At 56.1% G+C, this 17,659-nt stretch overlaps 1 protein-coding gene across 1 annotated transcript in view; it reads right to left on the bottom strand.

Annotated features, from left to right (window-relative positions):
- Nucleotides 1–1,705: 1,705 nt before the first annotated feature.
- Nucleotides 1,706–17,659, bottom strand: part of KIF1A (kinesin family member 1A) — a 33,862-nt gene continuing 17,908 nt past the window's right edge. The window contains 30 exon segments of the mRNA XM_066326073.1: nucleotides 1,706–2,235; nucleotides 3,170–3,288; nucleotides 3,364–3,556; nucleotides 3,679–3,819; nucleotides 3,960–4,084; nucleotides 4,374–4,420; nucleotides 4,423–4,450; nucleotides 4,592–4,626; nucleotides 4,629–4,803; nucleotides 5,052–5,197; nucleotides 5,305–5,368; nucleotides 5,511–5,575; nucleotides 5,578–5,634; nucleotides 5,864–5,912; nucleotides 5,915–5,993; nucleotides 8,881–8,907; nucleotides 10,868–10,914; nucleotides 10,916–10,960; nucleotides 10,962–10,975; nucleotides 11,323–11,407; nucleotides 11,497–11,563; nucleotides 11,675–11,783; nucleotides 12,417–12,472; nucleotides 12,608–12,726; nucleotides 13,103–13,193; nucleotides 13,530–13,698; nucleotides 14,351–14,489; nucleotides 14,789–14,874; nucleotides 14,960–15,017; nucleotides 15,019–15,079. Coding sequence (XP_066182170.1) covers nucleotides 2,193–2,235; nucleotides 3,170–3,288; nucleotides 3,364–3,556; nucleotides 3,679–3,819; nucleotides 3,960–4,084; nucleotides 4,374–4,420; nucleotides 4,423–4,450; nucleotides 4,592–4,626; nucleotides 4,629–4,803; nucleotides 5,052–5,197; nucleotides 5,305–5,368; nucleotides 5,511–5,575; nucleotides 5,578–5,634; nucleotides 5,864–5,912; nucleotides 5,915–5,993; nucleotides 8,881–8,907; nucleotides 10,868–10,914; nucleotides 10,916–10,960; nucleotides 10,962–10,975; nucleotides 11,323–11,407; nucleotides 11,497–11,563; nucleotides 11,675–11,783; nucleotides 12,417–12,472; nucleotides 12,608–12,726; nucleotides 13,103–13,193; nucleotides 13,530–13,698; nucleotides 14,351–14,489; nucleotides 14,789–14,874; nucleotides 14,960–15,017; nucleotides 15,019–15,079 — 2,539 coding nt within the window. The 3' untranslated portion in view covers nucleotides 1,706–2,192.

The raw sequence follows: 17,659 nt of genomic DNA on the forward strand, positions 1-17,659 counted from the left end.
CCAGAAGCTGCCTCCCTTCTGGAAGAGCCTTCTCTCAGGTACCCCCTGTTTCTCCACCCTTAGCCCCTTACACTGGAATTTGGGATGGTACCAACTAGTCCTTGCTCAGAGCACGGGAGCCAGGATGTTGCAGCCTGGGCCCCTGCATTGCCCCGGCTCAGCCTCTCTGTGCCTCTAGGCAGGCACATCTTCATACAGAAAGGGCACAAGTCGGCCTCCAGGTCTAAAAAGCATCACAGAGAGGAAAATAGCCCAGTTTGCTGGAGTGCTTCTCCTGGGCAAGGGAGCTGGGCTGAGAGGAGCAGCCCCACTGCAGATTTGGGCTGTAGTAATGGGGTAAGATGTCCAAAGAGCTATGGCAAGGCCAGGCAGAACCAGCATGTGCTCAAGAAGAATCCCCAAACTCTTTTTGTCACCTGAAACCCAAGCTTCAAGGGTGTCTGATACGCAGCAAGGGGGCCAGTGCAAGCCTCTACTCCTCTGCCGTGTCCCTGCCTATCCGTGCCCCCCACAACACAAGTGTAACGAGAAGACAGCACCACATCCCACACACACACACACACACGCACGCACACCCCACAGACAGTGCAGGGAGGTGTGGCAGAGCCAAGGTGCAGCCGTGCTGGACAAGAGACAGCAGAGCTGGGGGAGGGCCTGTGAGATGCACGGAGGAGGAAGATGTTCAGCTTCCAACACGGAGCTGTGCCAGATGCTGCTGGCCACTTAGGAAGCCCTGAACAAAAACATCTAACCACGGGTGAGAGATGGGAGAAAAGAGAGAGCTGCTGCTGGAGGAGGTGGGAAGCAGTGATGGCTGGAGGAGAAGGTCTTTTCAGTGAAAACACCTCCAAGGCGGGAAGCCCCCAGATTAACATGCTGATGGAGGCAGGGTGGAGGGAGGTGGGTGCTTGCTTCTGCAGCAGAGGAAGAGTGAGAAAACACCAGCTAAAACAGAAAAAGGAAGCCCCATCCTCACCTGACACCCTTTGATCTGCTTTGAGTCTGTCATCCTGCAAGGAGAAGAAGGGATGTGCAAGCCCTTTTGAGAAAGGGCAAGAAGGATCCTGTAGGGTGGGACACATTCCTAGTTGTGACTCCTGGGGAATTTTTCCATTCCACCTGAACCTCCACACTCCCTGCAGGGTTGGGATGCTCGGCACCCGCCCTAAGAGCGGGAAATCCCATTGGATGAGATACCTGGGGGTCCCAGGCTGGGATAGTGGAGGTGGCCCAAGTGCTTTTTGGTCGGAAAGTGCCATGAGCCATACTCAGAGCTCTCCATTTCCCTCCAGTAGGACCAAGCTCCAAAGTGCAGTGACCCATCTGCAGGGACATGGGTGCCCTGGCCAGTTGAGACTGTGGGCTCCTCCCTTCCAGAGGTAGATGGGACAGGTAGGAATTGCCTTCTTTGGGAAGACATGGGGGCTGTCTGGCCACTGCTCAGGGAAAAAGTAGTTTAAGCTGTAGGGGAAGGCAAAGCAAATAGTTGGGGAAGGGCATAGAATGAGGGTGAGAGCTGCACTGCTGCCAGGCACAAGGCAGGGATGTCCAGGGAAGGCATCTTGGGAACCCCAGCCTGCCACCAAGGCTCTCCCTTGCCTGGGGGAGGCATTGGCTGGGGGCCAGGACTTAACTTAAGGGATTTTTGTGATGTAAATAGAAATAAATACTTTAAAATATACTCTAAATACGTGCACAGTGACACCTGATCTTACCTCTGTCTCTCTTGCAGAAACACCGGTAAATTAGGGAAACCCCACATCTCAATTACCACTTTCCCTTCGCCTGAGGGCAATTCCTCCTGCTCTCCCAGCTCTGAGCTTGACTGCATTTCCATCTCTCTAGATCAAAGACCAGCTTTTAGCCAAAACCACCCTTCTCACTCCCTCCCCTCTGATAGGGACCTTTTTTTTGAGCATTAGATGGTGTGATATGAAGGTCACCCATGGAGGGACAGGCAGAAGATGGCACGTGCACAAGGAATCCTGCCCAGGCGGGTCCAGGCTTCTGCAGCTACAAACAGAAGTGAGTTTCCCCTGTGAAGCTGTGAATCAAGACAGATCCTTCCATGGAGCAGAGAGCTGGGGCAGCAGATGGTGTGAAAGATCAGATATTAACATGGGGAGTCTTCAGACAGAATCAGCTATCTTGATCCTGTTGGTAGACGGATGAGGTGGAGGGTGTTTTTAAGGTTAGATTCTCATCTGGGCTGTTCTCCTTCTGGACAGCTTGGATCTGATTTGGAAAACAAGGGATAAAAGGTGTTAAGAGATGTGGACAAGGAGAGGTGTGGACTCCTAGGTTCAGTGTCCTACCTCCAGGCTGATACTTGAATCCAGACAGCTGGAGGGACATAGAATTAGTCTCTTTAGCCAGAGCACACAGATTTCTGTGCATTTATTCCTATTCCCCTAGTTTTGCCACTTGAGGTGATCTCAAGAAGTCCATGAGATGGTCTTGGTGAGGAATAAAACATTTAGTGCAGGTAGCTTGGTGTCCACCTGCGATTTGACTGCAGGGGTGGGAGCCTGAGGCAAGTCTGTGAACTGCTGATTGTTTGCATAACAAAAGGCACAGGGACTCGCGGCACAGCCAGATGAAGGAGACTTAGTTCAGGATCCTTTCTCAGAGACACCCAGCTCCAGCTGTTATTTTGTTATTGCACCATGATTATTTTAAGGATAGAGATGTCTGAGACACTGCTATGGGAACCTTGTCTGAGCATGTGTGTGGTGAGTGTAGGAAGTCAAGCAAGGCCCCTGTCGGCTCACTGGAACCACCTGCTATAAAGGGGCCTCACTCCTGAATGGTCAGACAGGAAAATTTCCTTAACAGTCTCAAAAACTCTGTAGGATCATATAAAAAACAGTGACAGGCCAGTGGCCCTGCCATCAGGCATGGATGTTGCTTTGAGCTCAGCACAACTGAGCTCTGTACCTCTGTACCACCTGGAATCTCACCCTAGACTGAAGCATTTAAATGTGGATGAGCTGAATTCAAAATTAATATGGTCCAAATTTTGCCAGCTGAAAGCCTGTCCAGGCACAGCTCTGCACAGGAGAGGCTCCCCACACCTGGCTGGGGGCTGTAGCAGGGAAAGCACTGGGAGCCTGCAGCCACCCCAGCAATGGCTTCTCTGCATCCCCCTTCCCCCAGCTGCCCCTGGTACCTTATGGATCCAGCCAGGAGAGGGTTGAAAGCGTAGAGCCAGTCGTGCATGTCTTTGTCACTGCTCGCCTGCAGCAGGATGCCCCGGTGCTCTGTGCACACCGCAAATGTGTTTGGGGTCTGCGAGGGGAGAGCCAGAGCTTAGTCCTTCACTCAATGGGGTGTGCAGAGTGGGGCTGGCTCCCGCTGCCCTACCTTGAGCATGGCCTGCTGATCCTCACTGTACTCCACCTGGGCCTTGGAGAGGTTGAGTATGGCCCTCTCGACCGCATCCTTGTCCGAGTTGTAGATGTAGACATATGGACGCCGGACCACCACGAAGCGTTTCACCCATCCATTGGTGTGAGGCTCCAGGAAGTGCAGGTAGCCCTTTTTGGAGACGATGGGACTGCAGAAGGGATCAAGGTAAGGGGTGGGATACAGACCGTGAGAAGGTGGCAGTGGTAGGACAAGGACCCCCTACCCATAGGTGCTCCTCTTGCTGGCTGCCCAACATGCCCACATGCCTACCGACTCTCCTGGATGTCAGGCACCAGCAACCGCTGGGGCTCCTTCTCCTCCTCAGGCCGGCGGGCTGGGGACTTCTTCTGCTCTCCTTCTACCACAGTCTCCAGATCAGGACTTTCTGCCCTGGAAGAAACCTGGGGGGGTCTGGGGAAGGAGAAGAGGAAGGCATATAGGAAGAGTGATGGCTAGGGAACATCCATGGACAAGGACTCAAGGACTGTGTCCCAGTGATACAACTGCTCTGTTGGGATATGTCACCAGAACCTTCCCAGCCAGCTGCTTACCTGACCTCCATGGCATTGTAACATCCTTCCACCAGTGATGGGCAGGTTGAGGAGGGGGTGAGAGTGGTGACCCCAAGAGCTGGCATGGAAGGGTCTCTCATCAAGGTCACGGACATTTCAGACAGCTGTGGAGTAATGGAATTGTGAACTAGAGTTTCTGCAGAAAGCCAGGCCCATGCAAAGGAGCAGGCTCCTGCTCAGACAGGGTGAGGGAAGACTCCTGGCTGGCAGGGTCCTCTCCTGGTGTAGTCCTGAGAGCCACCAATTCTGGGAAAAACCAGAGGAAGCACACACCCTAGAGGAGGCATGGCTTGTGCCACAGTGCCCATCTGGCCCCCACCCTGCAATTCCCCTGCCAGCCATACATCCCTCCTTGGCCCCACCAGCCCAGCAGAGCCTGGGTAGCAGCAGTACCTTGCTCTCACTGGCGCTAATGCAGACGTGGCTGTGGCTGTATTCCTGTTGAAGGTGTGCGTGAGCAGGCGCAAGCACTGCAGAGAGAGGAGGACAGTGAGGCATGAGAGACATCCCACCTCCCACTCTTCTTGGGCTTTCTCCTGCCACAGCTCCCCTGTGGAAGCCACTTCCTGGCTTCATTCCCCAAACCAGCTGGGTTTGCTGCAGGATTCTACCTTCACAGCCAGCTCCTTCTGCCTCTCGCTGGGGTCTCAGGGGGAGAGGTGCGGCCTTCAGGTGCCCCATCAGCAGAGAGCGGGGAGGAGATGCAGGAGGTGCTTCGGGACTCAGAATCCTCACTGGAGCAGGGGGACAGGGTCTCCATGCCCAGGCGCTGGGTCGTCTCCAGCTTCTCGCGCAGTAACAGGTAGTGTCTTGTCTTCTCCACCTGGGCATAGGCACCCAGCCTCAGGGTGGCCCTTTCCCCCTAGCCAGACCCCCTTAACCCCATTTACTCATTAGCTTTGGATCTGCTGGGACCTGGCTGGCAGCAATGCACAGCAGTACTGGCAGCACAGCCCCATTCCTGCCTCCTCCCACAGTCAAGATGGCTCTGCCATTCAGGGTGGGCAATACCCCCAGCACCAGTGGAGCTGTGAATGGCACCATTTCCCCATTTCTAGCCCAGACTCTCACTTCTTGCAGAAGGCTGAGTTTCTCCAGCTCCCACTGATGGTCAAGGATGAGGCTGTCACTGCGGGGCCGCCAGCCAGCCAGGTTCTCCTCTCCCCGGACGTAGGCTACAGAGGTGTCCAGCACACGCCGGCGCCTTCTCTGCATGCCTGTGGGCACAGGCACACAGCTGGGGGGACAGCCGCACAGCCCTAACACAAAGGCCTGGCTGTGCCTCCCTGCCCAGCTGAATACCTGGGCAGAGGTGGGCACCCACCTGGGCTGCCAGCATCGGCCACACGGCAGAGGCTGAGCTCATAGACTCCTGTCACACGGTTGCTGTGAGCAAAGAGATGAAGCATTACTGGCTTTGTCCCATCCCCACACCCGATTGTTTTTAGCCAGGCTGCTGAGATGCCTTAGAAAATCTCCAGTCTTTAGGTGATGGCTCTCCCGTCCCCAACAGGAGCATCCTGGTACCTTCTCAGAAGCCCGCAGGCTGCCGATGCCAAAAAAGATTGCGGATGGAGCGGAGGCAGGAAGTTTGCATCCCGGGAGTAGAAAACCATGCAGAAGTCTTTGGTGATGACGGCGGGCTGAGGGCAGTCTCCAATCTGCAGTAGGGCAGAGAGAGGCATCAGGTGTGCTGCAGAGTGGCAGCCTACCAGGTCTCTCCCACCCCTGTGCCCAGCAGGTGCCAGTCCTAGGGTCCCACATGGCCCCAAGGCCCAAGTTGAACCCTGCACCCCATAAGCACTAGCTAAGGAAGGGCTCATGCTGGCTGCACCCCAACTGCAGGGGGAATACCAGACTTGGTTGATGTATAGTGACCCAACCAAGGTCCTTGCCGTCGATGTAAGCTGACAGGGTGATGTAGATTCTTCTCTCCGGTAAGGGGTAACACGGTTGAGCAGCAGCGAGTTGTGCATGGAGCTATCCACACGCCGCCTCAAATTGTAGAAAGTCCTGCCAAAAAAAAAACCAGCAGGGCCAGTAACACAACCTCCCTGGAACCCCTGGCAGGCGAGCAAGGAGATGTCATTGTCCCCCCCCACAGCGCTGCAGCAGGCCTGCAAGGACACACAGACATACATGCGCAGTGGGGACAGATGGGGACAGCCACTCCAGAGGACACAGGCTCAAGGCAAAGGGCACAAGGCATGGTGGGAAGAGGACACGGGCACCCTTGAAATGGCCAATGGACCGGGGTTTTGGGGAGGAGGGACTGCGGGGGGAGGAGGGACTGCGGGGGGGAGTGGGGGTCTCAGATGGGTGGTGCAGGCAAGGCAGAGCAGGCTAGGAAGGCAAAGGAAGGCAAAGGAGGGTTCATGCCCCACCCTGTGTTCAGAGCAGGGGTTGCCACCCCCCAGTGCACCCAGGCCAGTCCCCACCATCCAGCCTGGGGCACAGCACCTCCCAGGAGTGTCTGTGCCATTTGGGTGATGATGGCCAGAAGGGAAGGAGGGAGGATGCTCAGCACTGGGGGTGTGCGGCCAGCCCACCTCTGGGAGCACAGCCCCCCGGCCGCCAGGGTCCCCTTCTCCAGGGCGTGCCCCTGTCCGCCAGCCCTGGGCCCCAGTGAAAGCTGGGGGACCATGGTTTGGTGGCTGGGCCCTGTCAGCTGTCTGCCCTGGCTCTTGCTCTACCCTCATTGCCAGCCCAATTCCCACTCTGCTGCCTCAGGCCCCTTGGCTGTGTTTTCCATGGCTCCCAGGCTGAGAGAAGGAGCAGTGGACACCTGGTCCCACTCACCCATGCCTACAGGACCCCAGAGATGATGGCCACAGCTCACCCAGATCAAGAGTGGCAGCTGCCCTCCTTGGGTTGAGCAACCGAGGGTGAGGAAGCAGGAGGTGGCTCTGGTGAGAGAGCATTGGGGGTCCCCATTTCACCCCTGCACCACTCCTGGGCTCCCTCCCAGGGTCAGCCTGGCTTTATGGTACACTCGCTCCCCACAAACTGCCCAGAGCTGCTGCGGCCCCCCGGCTCCTGCCTGAGCATCCTCAGGAAACTGTGTTTCAGCCATATCTCAATGAGAACACTTCAGCACGTCCCTGAAGCAGCATCCAGGTGGCTAAGGAGCATTTTAACAAGAGCCAGGGCAGCCAACGGGAGTAGGGAGAGGTTCTAGACTGCAACTTCCCCATGGTTGTAAGAAGAGGGAGAGTGACACTTGAAAAGGTGTATAAAATACATAACCCCACCGGCGTGAGACACGGCCAAGGCGAAAGATTGCTTTGCAGACACAGGTTGCTTAAGAAAAGAGCACTCCCCCAAGGAGGAGGAGGAGAAGAGGAGCCTCAGGGAGGAGAGAAAGAGCAAAAAGCAAAGGGAGGAGGCAAAGGGAAAAAAGAGAAAAGCAGGAGGGACCAGACCGAGCAGGTGCGCGTGAAATACCTAGTGTCATTTCCCAGCGAAATGCTATAAGTGGAAGGTGACCCAAGGACAAACACACACATGTACACACACAGAGAAACGACAGGTCAGAAGAGCCCCTCTTGAAGGGACTCGCACATAATAGCACCACTGGCCAAGGGAGCTCCAGCCTGGCTGAACCCAAAATGGGAATCAAAAGGAGCTCAGAGAGGGCAGACAGAGGCTTACCAGCTGGGTGAAACCCTCTGCCTCCCACTTTCCTCACGGTCCAGCAGCTGGGAAGGAGGCACATGTGCTCCCTATGCCCTTAACTGTGCCCTTGTGCCATCCCAGAGCAAGGAGCTCCCACCCAGTGCAGTCCCCTGGGACACTGCCAGCTGGGGGGGGATACGACATCCCATTGCTGTTCACACAGCAGGTGATTTCTTGCCCCATCCCCTGGTCCACGTAGGAAGGAAAGCATCACTGTGCTGAGAGACCATAGGCAGCGCCAGTGTGAACCCACCTCTCTGCAATGGGGGGCAGGATCAATGCTGTATCCACTTTCCTGCACCCTGGGAGGAGACAGAATGCTGCTGCAGGCACAGCTCTGCCCTCCGATATCTCTGAGCATGACCAGCGTTGAGTTGTGGGTGAGGGTGGATAATCTTCAGGCACAAAGTTATGTGGCCAGGACTCGGGACAGTCCCATCCTTGTCTCTCAAGCACATGCCTCTTCTTCGGCCATGGGCCACCATGGTGGGCCCCTTCCCTGAGGCCTCAACAATGCTCCCATCCAAGGCTGGTGGCACATCCACAAATCTGGCACTTCTCACGCATATGCCAGGCACACCAGTGGTCCCACCTGGAGCTTGCCATTCCCCAAACAGTCCTTACACATGGGTACAACAGTCTGTGCCACACGTGCACTCACGGTCACACCTGCATACAGACATATGCTGCCCGTATGCCGCACCTACACACACAGGACAACCGTGCACAGGGTGGCAGCTGCTGCCACACCAGCTGCAGTGCTGCCATCGTTACCAGATGCCCAGGAAAGGCCAGGACAAGCCCCAAAACTTCCCTGTCCTCACCAGCCCTGCAGCTACTCCAAGCAGCACTAGGGGCTGAGCTGGGGCTGGGGCAGAAGACAATGGAGGGGTCTGGCACACTCATGCCAGATACCAGAAAAGATGTGAGAGTAGCAAAGTCGAAAAGCAAGAATAAAACCCAAATCAGGCAATGGAGACGCAGGCGTGCGAGGGGGAGCGGCAGCCCAGCAGAGCATGGCCCAAACGAATAGCAAAAGGGGTCGAAGTGAGCAAGAGGTGCCAGCGCAGGAGGGAGGAGGGATGGGGCATGTGAAGGGATAGGGGCTGGATGTCCAAGTGCTGCCTCTGGCGGGAGTGAGCGTGCCGAGGCAGAGTGGGTAAGAAAGAAAGAAAGGAGAGAAGAAGGAGGGGTGTAAAAAAAAACCAATGGAAACAAATAATACCTAGGCATATCCGAATCAAGAAACTGCCTGCGAAAACACAAAACAATCACAGGTTAGTGTGGGCTTAGATGGGGCGGTAGCAGCTGAGGGAAAGCGAGGGGGACACCAGGCACTGCCCCCCGCGCCTCCGCCCTGGCGCTGATGCAGGGATGGATGCGTGCTGAGGAGAGAGCTGAACCACTCTCCCAGCCTCTTCCTGAGTGGCTCCGGGGCACTGGGGAGGCTTGCAGAGGGGAAGCCAAGGCTGCTCCAGGCAATGGAGGCTGCGTGGCACAAGGCAGCAAAGCGTGGAGCGCAAGCGGCTGGGAGGAGGGTTGAAGTGGGCACTGGCTCTGCTCTCTGCCTTCCTTCTTGCCTGTCCTCACAGCTGCAGGGTGCAGCATGCAGTCTGCACGTGGAGTGGAAGTGGGGGGCACTGCAGCTAGCGCCCTACAGGCAGCTGGCCACCCCCTCCTCCCCCTGCTTACTGTGGGCAGGCTCCATGGAATCAGATATGGGACAGATAGGATATTGCGCTCTGCTCCGTGCCCCCAAATGGGCCCTCAGTCTCCATGTTGCGTCACACCCCAAGTATCTCCTGAGCCCAAGCCGTGTCCCCTCGTCTGCAGGACTCATGGGATGGAAGGCAGAGCAGGAGCACATCCCTCCTTCCAGGCCTACCTTAGGCATGCTGAAGATCCCATATGGCTGCATCTGGGACCAATCAAATCAGTCAGGAGCTGGCAAAAAACTGCCCGCCCCAAGAGCCTTGGGTGCACAGCCACACAGCTCCCAGCAAAAAAACCACCACTGATCCACTGGCTGGGCCCTCTCGTCTGACCCTCCTCCAATCTGGCCAGATGTATCCTCCTTCTGCATCCCCAAGACTGTGACAAAAATCTCCTGGTCCGACACTTGCACCTGTGCTGACCCCAGGACTCGTCTCTGCTGCCCAGACACTCGTGTGTGGTTGCTCTGCCATGTCCAGGAGGCTTGCCCTGAGAGTAGTCCGGGTACCAAATCCTATCCAGACCCCCATCATTTCCTCAAAAACACCCTTGCTTTGGGACAGGCTCCTTGGGACCAGTGGTGATCCACAAAGCAGATGAAGGGAAGAGTGGTCTCCATTCCTTGCCAGATGTTCCTACACCATGACCACAACGAACACAGCCAAGACCAGTCCTGCTGCTCCCAGTGTGGCCATGACCCATCCCGTCTTGTTGCAGCTGCCTGCATGCACATATTCTGGCCAGAGGACCCCACCAGTCCCCCGAGTTCCGACAGTAGCCCTGATGCAGAGGAGAACTCTGCTTATGACTCACCCCTGCCACAGCAGGACTCACACAGGGAGATCTTGGTGATAAAAATCCTCTGGTCCCACTTCTTTCACACCCTGCCAAACCTACAGTAGGGACACCTTAAGCAACCTGGTCTAGTGGAAGGTTTTCCCTGCCTTTAGCAGGGGGTTTGGAATGTGATTATCTTTAAAGTCCCTTTCAGCCCAAAACACTTTGTGGTTCTGTGACGATCCCCTGGGATAGGGAGGAAGGGATGGACATCCCTGAAGTCACCCAAAGTGGGTGGGAATTGCTTTCCTGCATTACTTACACACCGATAGAGGTCTCCCATGGGTGCCAAGTGGCCTTTCCAGCAATTTGCTGGGACACAGAACAAATAGCCCTCCCCTCTAGCCATGGAGTTGGGGCATTCTCCTGGCATCAGCACCAACCTCCCTGTGCCAGCCCGTCACAGCCAGCACAGAAGCAGGACTCAGACATAAATTCCCTTTAGTACCCTCCCCAGCACAGCAAGGCCTTGGGGAGGAGGAGGAGAAGGGGGTTGGCAGCCATGTACCCCAAGATCCTGTGCAGCTTCAGAAAATCCCGCCTCAAGGCAGCAGTGGGTCAGCAGAAGGGCCAAGAGCCTTCCAGGGGAGAGAGGGGCTGCAATTCAACCCCTCCATCCCTCACTACAGCAGGGGAGGAGCAAGAAAAAAAGCACCACGCACCGGTCATCCTGGGAGGGGTGGATGTACCCAGAGGAGAGGATGTTCAGGGGACAGAATGTTGGGGTCAATGAGTGACTCATCTGCTTCTGGGGTGGTTCCGGATTCGACCTGCCAAACGCAGCCACAGAGTTGTCTCTGAGGTGACAGGCGGTGGCCCTGTGAGGGTCCTGTGAAGGCAGGGGTAGACTGCCTGCCTGCAGCCCCCCAGGCCATTCAGCCCACTGCTGGCCATTCAGCACCAGAGATCCTGGTCCAGGTCCTGGACACGGTGGCAGGGCTGAGGTGTCCTGCCCAGACAGTGTCCAGTGTCACCTGCCAGGCAGCCACTGCTTTACTATTGCAGGGCAGGAGGGGGAGACAGGTCATAAAGCTCCATGTGGGAACGTGGGAGTGTGGGCAGGAAACAGTCTGAGGATGCCTGGGAGCTCAGTGGGCTGGGGGCTGGCTTGGCTTACCCACAACCAGCTCCCGTACTTCCTTCCAGTGGATGAGGCTGCCTGTTTCATGCACCAAGGTGACACTGATTCTCCTCTGGATGCCCTGAGACCCACGAGGCCAGAGAGAAGGGACAATAGTTAACACAGGTCCCAGCAGGAGTCAGCTAGGACAGCATCTTGGGCAGAGAGTACCTGATGAAGGAGGAAGGTCCCATGGCATGGCATGCCTCCACGGTGGTCCACAACAGCAGGGATGTAGCTGGAAGAGAGGATTGCAGCATGACACAGAATCCTGCCAGCCTGCCCAGAGGTGCTGAGCTTTGGGCAAATCCCTCCCCTTTGCTCCCTCTCCCTCCCCTGCAGGACTTACTCTCCATTGGCCTCCAGCTCACAGATCTCAAAGAAGACCATCAGGTCGTACTTGCACTGGCAGGGGCCAGCACTAGGCCGAGTCATGGTGCTCAGCTTTGTCGCAGGCACTGCAGTGGGTCAGAAAAGACAGGTAAGAGGTTGAGCCTGCTGCTGGCACTTGGAATGAGGCATATTATGGCAGGGAAAAGGCAGGGCAGGCAAGGACCTCAGGGCATGCACAGAGGCAGCAACGAGAGCTTCATCCCAGAGACCTTGCTGATCACTGGTATGCTTTCTCCCTTGCCCAGCACAGAGTGTCAGCAAGAGACTGGCCTCACCCATCCCCAGGATGCACACAATGTGCCTGCAGCCCTGGCATGGACACATCCCAAAACACACAGTGCTGCTCCAGGCACTGCTCAGGAACAACTAGAGGGAGGTTCCCCCTGTGCTGGTGTTTTGACTGTGCAGCCAAACTCCCACAGCTAGGGTCTCAGCAGCCATGCACAGAGGGGATCCTGCCACCCCTGTGGGACATTGGGGCTGGGTGGCCACCCGAGCCACCCAGGCAAGGAACCTCCTCCCTGCTGCTCTGCAGGAGGTGAGATGGGGGCTTCCCATCTGTTGAGTACTGAGGAAATGGGTTGTCTAGGGCTTTTCAGCACTGTGGCCCATAGTACATTTTGTGGTGCCTCTGGGGAAGGGAACACCTCCCCAACATGGGAACCATGGGCACAGGAGTAGGAGGCCAGGTTCCCTACCTGGTTTGGAGAGTGGCATCACACGGGGGAAGTGGCGTCGGGATGGCCTCAGTGGGCTGCAGACAGAACCAGCTTGGTTATAGGGACCCCCAGGGAGCCCCAAACCCAGCCAGCCCCACCTATGCCTTGGGGCCACCCTGGGTCCCCAGGCAGCCCACAGCCAGGGGCTGAGGGTGGCCCAGATTGCCTACCTCAGGACATCCTTGCAGAGAGGTGGGAAGGGGTGCTGCTGGTAATGGCCAAACACCTCAAACACAATTGGCTGGCTCTTGATGTATTCGATGAAAGATTTTGTGACCTCCACAGCGATCTAGAAGAGAAAGAGCTGCTGAGCCACTGACAGTGCAGTTTAGCTGGGAAAGGGGATGGAGCCATCAACAGCACGTGGGATGTGGAAGGGTGTAAGACTGTCAGTCCCCTGCATCCCTCACCCACTCCTCCCCCCATTCAGGGATGCTCTCCCCACCATGACCACTGCAGTGAAATCCCAGCCTTTCAGGGGATGACAGTGGGCTTTTGGTGTTTTTTCCTGCATGTCCACTACATCTAGCCTGGCTTAGCTGGGTGTCTGTGAGGGGCTGGGAAAGCCAGGAGGAAGCTGCTTCCCTGGGAGAGATCCAGCCAATGGCCCTGCAGAGACGCCAGCAGCTACAGGAGCAAAGGGGTGGTGGGAGAGGGGTACACACATTTTGGACATGATAGAAGCCCAGGGGTGGCCCTCGTCCTGTGTTCTTCAAGGGTTCTGTTGAAAAGGCCTCATCATGGCGATGGATGAAGCTGTGGAGGGAAGGAAGGTTGCTCAGAGACTGTGGGATGGGGACATGCTGGAGCAGGGAGGGGAGTGAAGGCAAGGGGCCACAACAAGACCCTATCCCCCCTAGGGCTGCTGCCTGCACTCTTGGCTGGCACAGGACTCCCTGGAGCTGATGGGAGTCTCTCCTTGCCTTTTGCCAGTGATTAAACAAGTGCTTGAGCAGATTTCACAGCCCTTGGTTTTGCCTCCCCAACCAGACGGCTCAGAGGTGGAGGAAACTTCCCAAATTCACCAGAAGCCCCCAGGTGATGGCTGGAGCTTGGTGGGAGAAGCAGGGCTGGGGGGCTCTAGGGGCTCACTTGAATTGGCAGAAGATGTCAGCATATTCTGCGGAGATGCTGGAGGCCTGCAGGACCGTCACACGGAAAGTGAAGATGCTGCCCAGCTTCAGGTGGTCCAAGGCCACCTCCAGCGGCCCGTCTGGAGCAGGCTTCTCCGGGCTGTCCAGAAGAAGATCCTCTGGGGTCACTGCAGGGAGGGGGAGGAAAACCTTAGCAAGGCGGGGTGTCTTCCTCTCCTTGTTAGGAACATTTAGGAACAATGTTGAGATGCTCAGACATGTCCAGAGAAGGGCAACAAGGCTGGTGAAGGGTCTGGAACACAACTCCTGTGAGGAGTAGTTGAGGGAGCTGGGGGTGTTTAGCTTGGAGAAAAGGAGGTTGAGGGGAGACCTCATCATTCCCTGCAACTACCTGAAAGGAGAGTGTAGTCAGGTGGGGGTTGATCTCTTCTCCCAGGCAGCCAGTGACAGGACAAGACACAGTCTTAAGCTGCACTGGGGGAGGCTTAGGTTGAATGTTAGGAATAAGTTCTTCACAGAAAGGGTGATTGAGCATTGGAAGGGGCTGCCCAGGAAAGTGGTGGAGTCACCGTCCCTGGAGGTGTTTAAGAAAAGCCTGGATGTGACACTCAGTGCCATGGTGGTTGACAAGGTGGTGTCAGGTCATAGGTTGAATGATCTCAAAGGCTTTTCCCACCCAACCTAGCTGACTCTGTGATCCCGTGATTCTGTCTGCCAGCAGCCCCTCACTGGAGCAGTGGGCTGTCAATGCTGGGGAGGGTGCAAGAGGCTGGGTGGGTGCAGGAAGCCACTCCCAAACTCCCTGTCACACCTCCTCACCTGCACAGGTGTTGTTGTTGACTTCATCGGCGGACGGCCCCACATCGCTGACCTGCCCCTGACCTTCCACGATGCGCAGCTCCTCCTGAGAGGTCCCTGAGCGGGACATCCCCACAGCTGGGCACGACTCTGACTGGAACTGTGCCAGGAGAGGAGGAGCTCAGGGATGCTGGTGGTCCCCAGGCTGGTCCTGCTTGTACCACCACCAGCATCCCAAGCACCCAGGCACCTCCAGCTCTCCTCTTCCACCCCTGGCAGCCCCCCTGGGACATGGGCAAGAGCAGGATGCCCAGATGGGTGCCTGAGGCCTTGGTCTGCCTGGTGGACCTAGAACACATTCCTTTCCCTCCACCTCTAGGAGGGTCCCCATGGGAAGCATTGAGGTGGCAGGCAGGATCTGGGCTCCATGGGCATCCCCAAGAGCCAGCCTCTCCTTACCTTCTCAAAGTGCTGGTCGTCAAAGGAGATCTTGGCTGTCCCCGATTGCCGCACACCAGAGCCATAGTCAGGGGCTTCTTCATCCGCTGGAGGAGGGATGGGGGTGAGCCAGCACAGAGGGTACAGGGGATGAAAGGGGCACGTTTTGTGGAGAGGGAGGTTTCCTCCTACCCGAGATGGCCTGGACAGCCACACGCAGGAAGCCCTTCACCTCGCCCTTCTCGCTGACCGATGGCCACGCGGTGCACCAGGGGCACAGGGTAGAGGAGGTTGCTCAGGTAGACAAAGGCCCTGCCAGAGAAGGGGGGGACACACAACAAGGGGGAGAGCGGTCACTGCTCCCACCCGTGAGTCCCCAGGCACGGCTGGCGTGGCCGGCAGCGGCCGGGATCCCAGGTCACTGCTCAGGGCGCGACCGCAGCGCTGCAAAGCAAAACTAAAGAGAAGGCAGCCAGGGCCAGGCGAGGGGGCTGGGGCAGCGGGCAGGCAGCGTGCCGCGGGCAGGAGGGTGGGCAGGAGAGAGTGGCACACGCCATGGCAACACCACAGAACACACCAGACCTGCAGACCTCTCCGACTGTCACCTCCATGGCAGGCATGAGGGGGAGAGGGCTGCGCTGGTGCCACCGTGAAGCCGTAGGGCGAGAGAACCTTCTGTGTGGTAGAGAGCTGGAGAACTTGGCAGGACGTGCTGCAAACACAACTGGGGGCACAGCTGCAGAGTCACCACGGGGAGGACAGGGGCAAGACAGGGGGAAGGAAAGGTGACAGGGAGATGGAGGCTGACTGGAGTGATGGAGATCAGAGGACAAGGTCCTGGACCTCCAGAGGTGAACCTGCTGGGGGTTCATGGCCTGGCTCTGCCCGCAGTGTTGGAGACCACTAGGAGGGAGGCTGCATGGTGTGGCTGGTGCCATCAGGTTGTGTGTCCCCCCCTCCCCACCCCTTCCACACATACAGCTTTGGGGTCACGGGCCACCTGCCAGCACGTCACAGGGATGGACTTGCCTGGCAAGTCTGAGCCTCCCTGCTCTCCTCTGCAGCATCCAGGTTACCAGTGCTACCACAGCAAGGTGCCACACCGGAGTCCAACACGATGGCTGCACCATGTCTCTGTCAGCACCTCCTGTCAGGCCACTGCTCTCTGCTTCTCAAGTGTTTTGGGTCCTCTTGCTGCCTCCCTCCACCTCCCCGCCAGCTTCCAATGGTCATCCAGCTCTGGCCATGGTGGCATGCTGTACCCTCTGCAGTGACAAGTCACCTTTGGCACTGAGCTCCCTGCCAAAAGGTGTGAGCTACCAGCACCACTTCCAGCAAGATGGGGTGAGGGGTGCCTGGCACCTCTCCCTGTGACGCCCACCAGCATCTTGACGTGCAGTGGGGTGGGATGGTGCTGGGGGCTGGCCAGGACATCTCTGCTTTCAGGAGGCTCCCATGAGGGTTGCATCTCCAGGTGGCTGCTGTGCTGCTCAGGACATCCTAGCCTCACAGGAATCTTCATATTCAATGGCACTCCAAAGTGCCCAGGGGGCTCTCGCACCCTGACTCCCAAGTCTGGAGATTCTCCCTGCTCTGGTGACTCCCATTGACCTTCAACTGCTCCTCTAGGCTTTTTCCACCCAAAGCATCTCAAAGGACTCAAGTTGTGGAAGCAGGTGATGTCAAATCATTATCTGCTGATGGGCCTGTCTCAACCCACCTCTTCTCAGGTGTCACTGGGAACAAGTGGTCGGACCATGCCAGGGCTTCCCAGCAGGACCTCATGCCTGGGGCAGAGCCCTGTGACCACAGGGATCTGTGTGCACCCAGCCCAAATCACGGGGCAGCTGGAGTGGAAGCAGAGGATTGGAGAGGGCAGGGAGGAATGGGAAGGAGATGGGGCAGGCAGGGAGGAGGGGGACAAGTGTGTCACTAGAGGAAGGAGGGCAGGGACACTAACCACAAGATTGGTGAGGTGCAAAGATGGCATGCTCAGATCAAAGAAAAGCCTTTCCAAAGGAAGACAAAAGTGAAATAACCCCAATTTTTGCTAAAGCTTTGAAGAGATAGAGCCAGCAGCTAAAAAAGAATAAAAAACCCTTAAAATAACCAAAATTAAAAAAAATTGAAGAGAGAAGGAGAAGGAGAAAGAGAAAGAGAAAGAGAGAGAGACAGAGACAGAGACAAAGAAAGAGAAAAAGAGAGATAAAAGAGAGAGAAAAAGAGAGAGACAAAGAAAGTGACAGAGAGAGAGAAAGAAAGACAGAGAGAAAGAGAGACACAAAGAAAGAGAAAGAGAAAGAGAAAGAGAAAGAGAAAGAGAAAGAGAAAGAGAAAGAGAAAGAGAAAGAGAAAGAGAAAGAGAAAGAGAAAGACAAAGACAAAGACAAAGAGAAAGACAAAGAGAAAGACAAAGAGAGAAAGAGACAAAAGAGAAGACAGAAGAAGAAAGACAGAAAGAGAAAGAAAGAAAGAAAAAGAAAGAAGAAACAAAGAAAGAAAGAGAAAGAAAGAAAGAAAGAAAGAGAAAGAAAAAGAAAGAAAGAAAGAAACAAAGAAAGAAAGAAAGAAAGAAAAGAAAGAAAGAAAGAAAGAAAGAAAGAAAAGAAGAAAAGAAGAAAGAAGAAAGAAAGAAAGAAAGAAAGAAAATGAAAGACAAGGATCCAATCATAAACCAATCCAAGCACACTTCACAAGAAATGTGGCCGGCGGAGCTGCTGCGCGGGGAGCCAAACCCAGGGCAGACTCAAAAGAAGTCAGGAGGCACCAAGCTCTGGGGAACATGCCCCCGGCATGGAGTGGGGCTGCTGCCACAGGGCCTTGTTTTGTTTTTTGAGGTGCCCTTGAGAGTTTTGGGGTTGTTTTGATATTTTTTTTCTTTTAAATAAGGAA

This window comes from Sylvia atricapilla, chromosome 10 (genome assembly GCF_009819655.1).
Source record: "Sylvia atricapilla isolate bSylAtr1 chromosome 10, bSylAtr1.pri, whole genome shotgun sequence".
Classification (NCBI taxonomy): Eukaryota; Metazoa; Chordata; class Aves; order Passeriformes; family Sylviidae; genus Sylvia; species Sylvia atricapilla.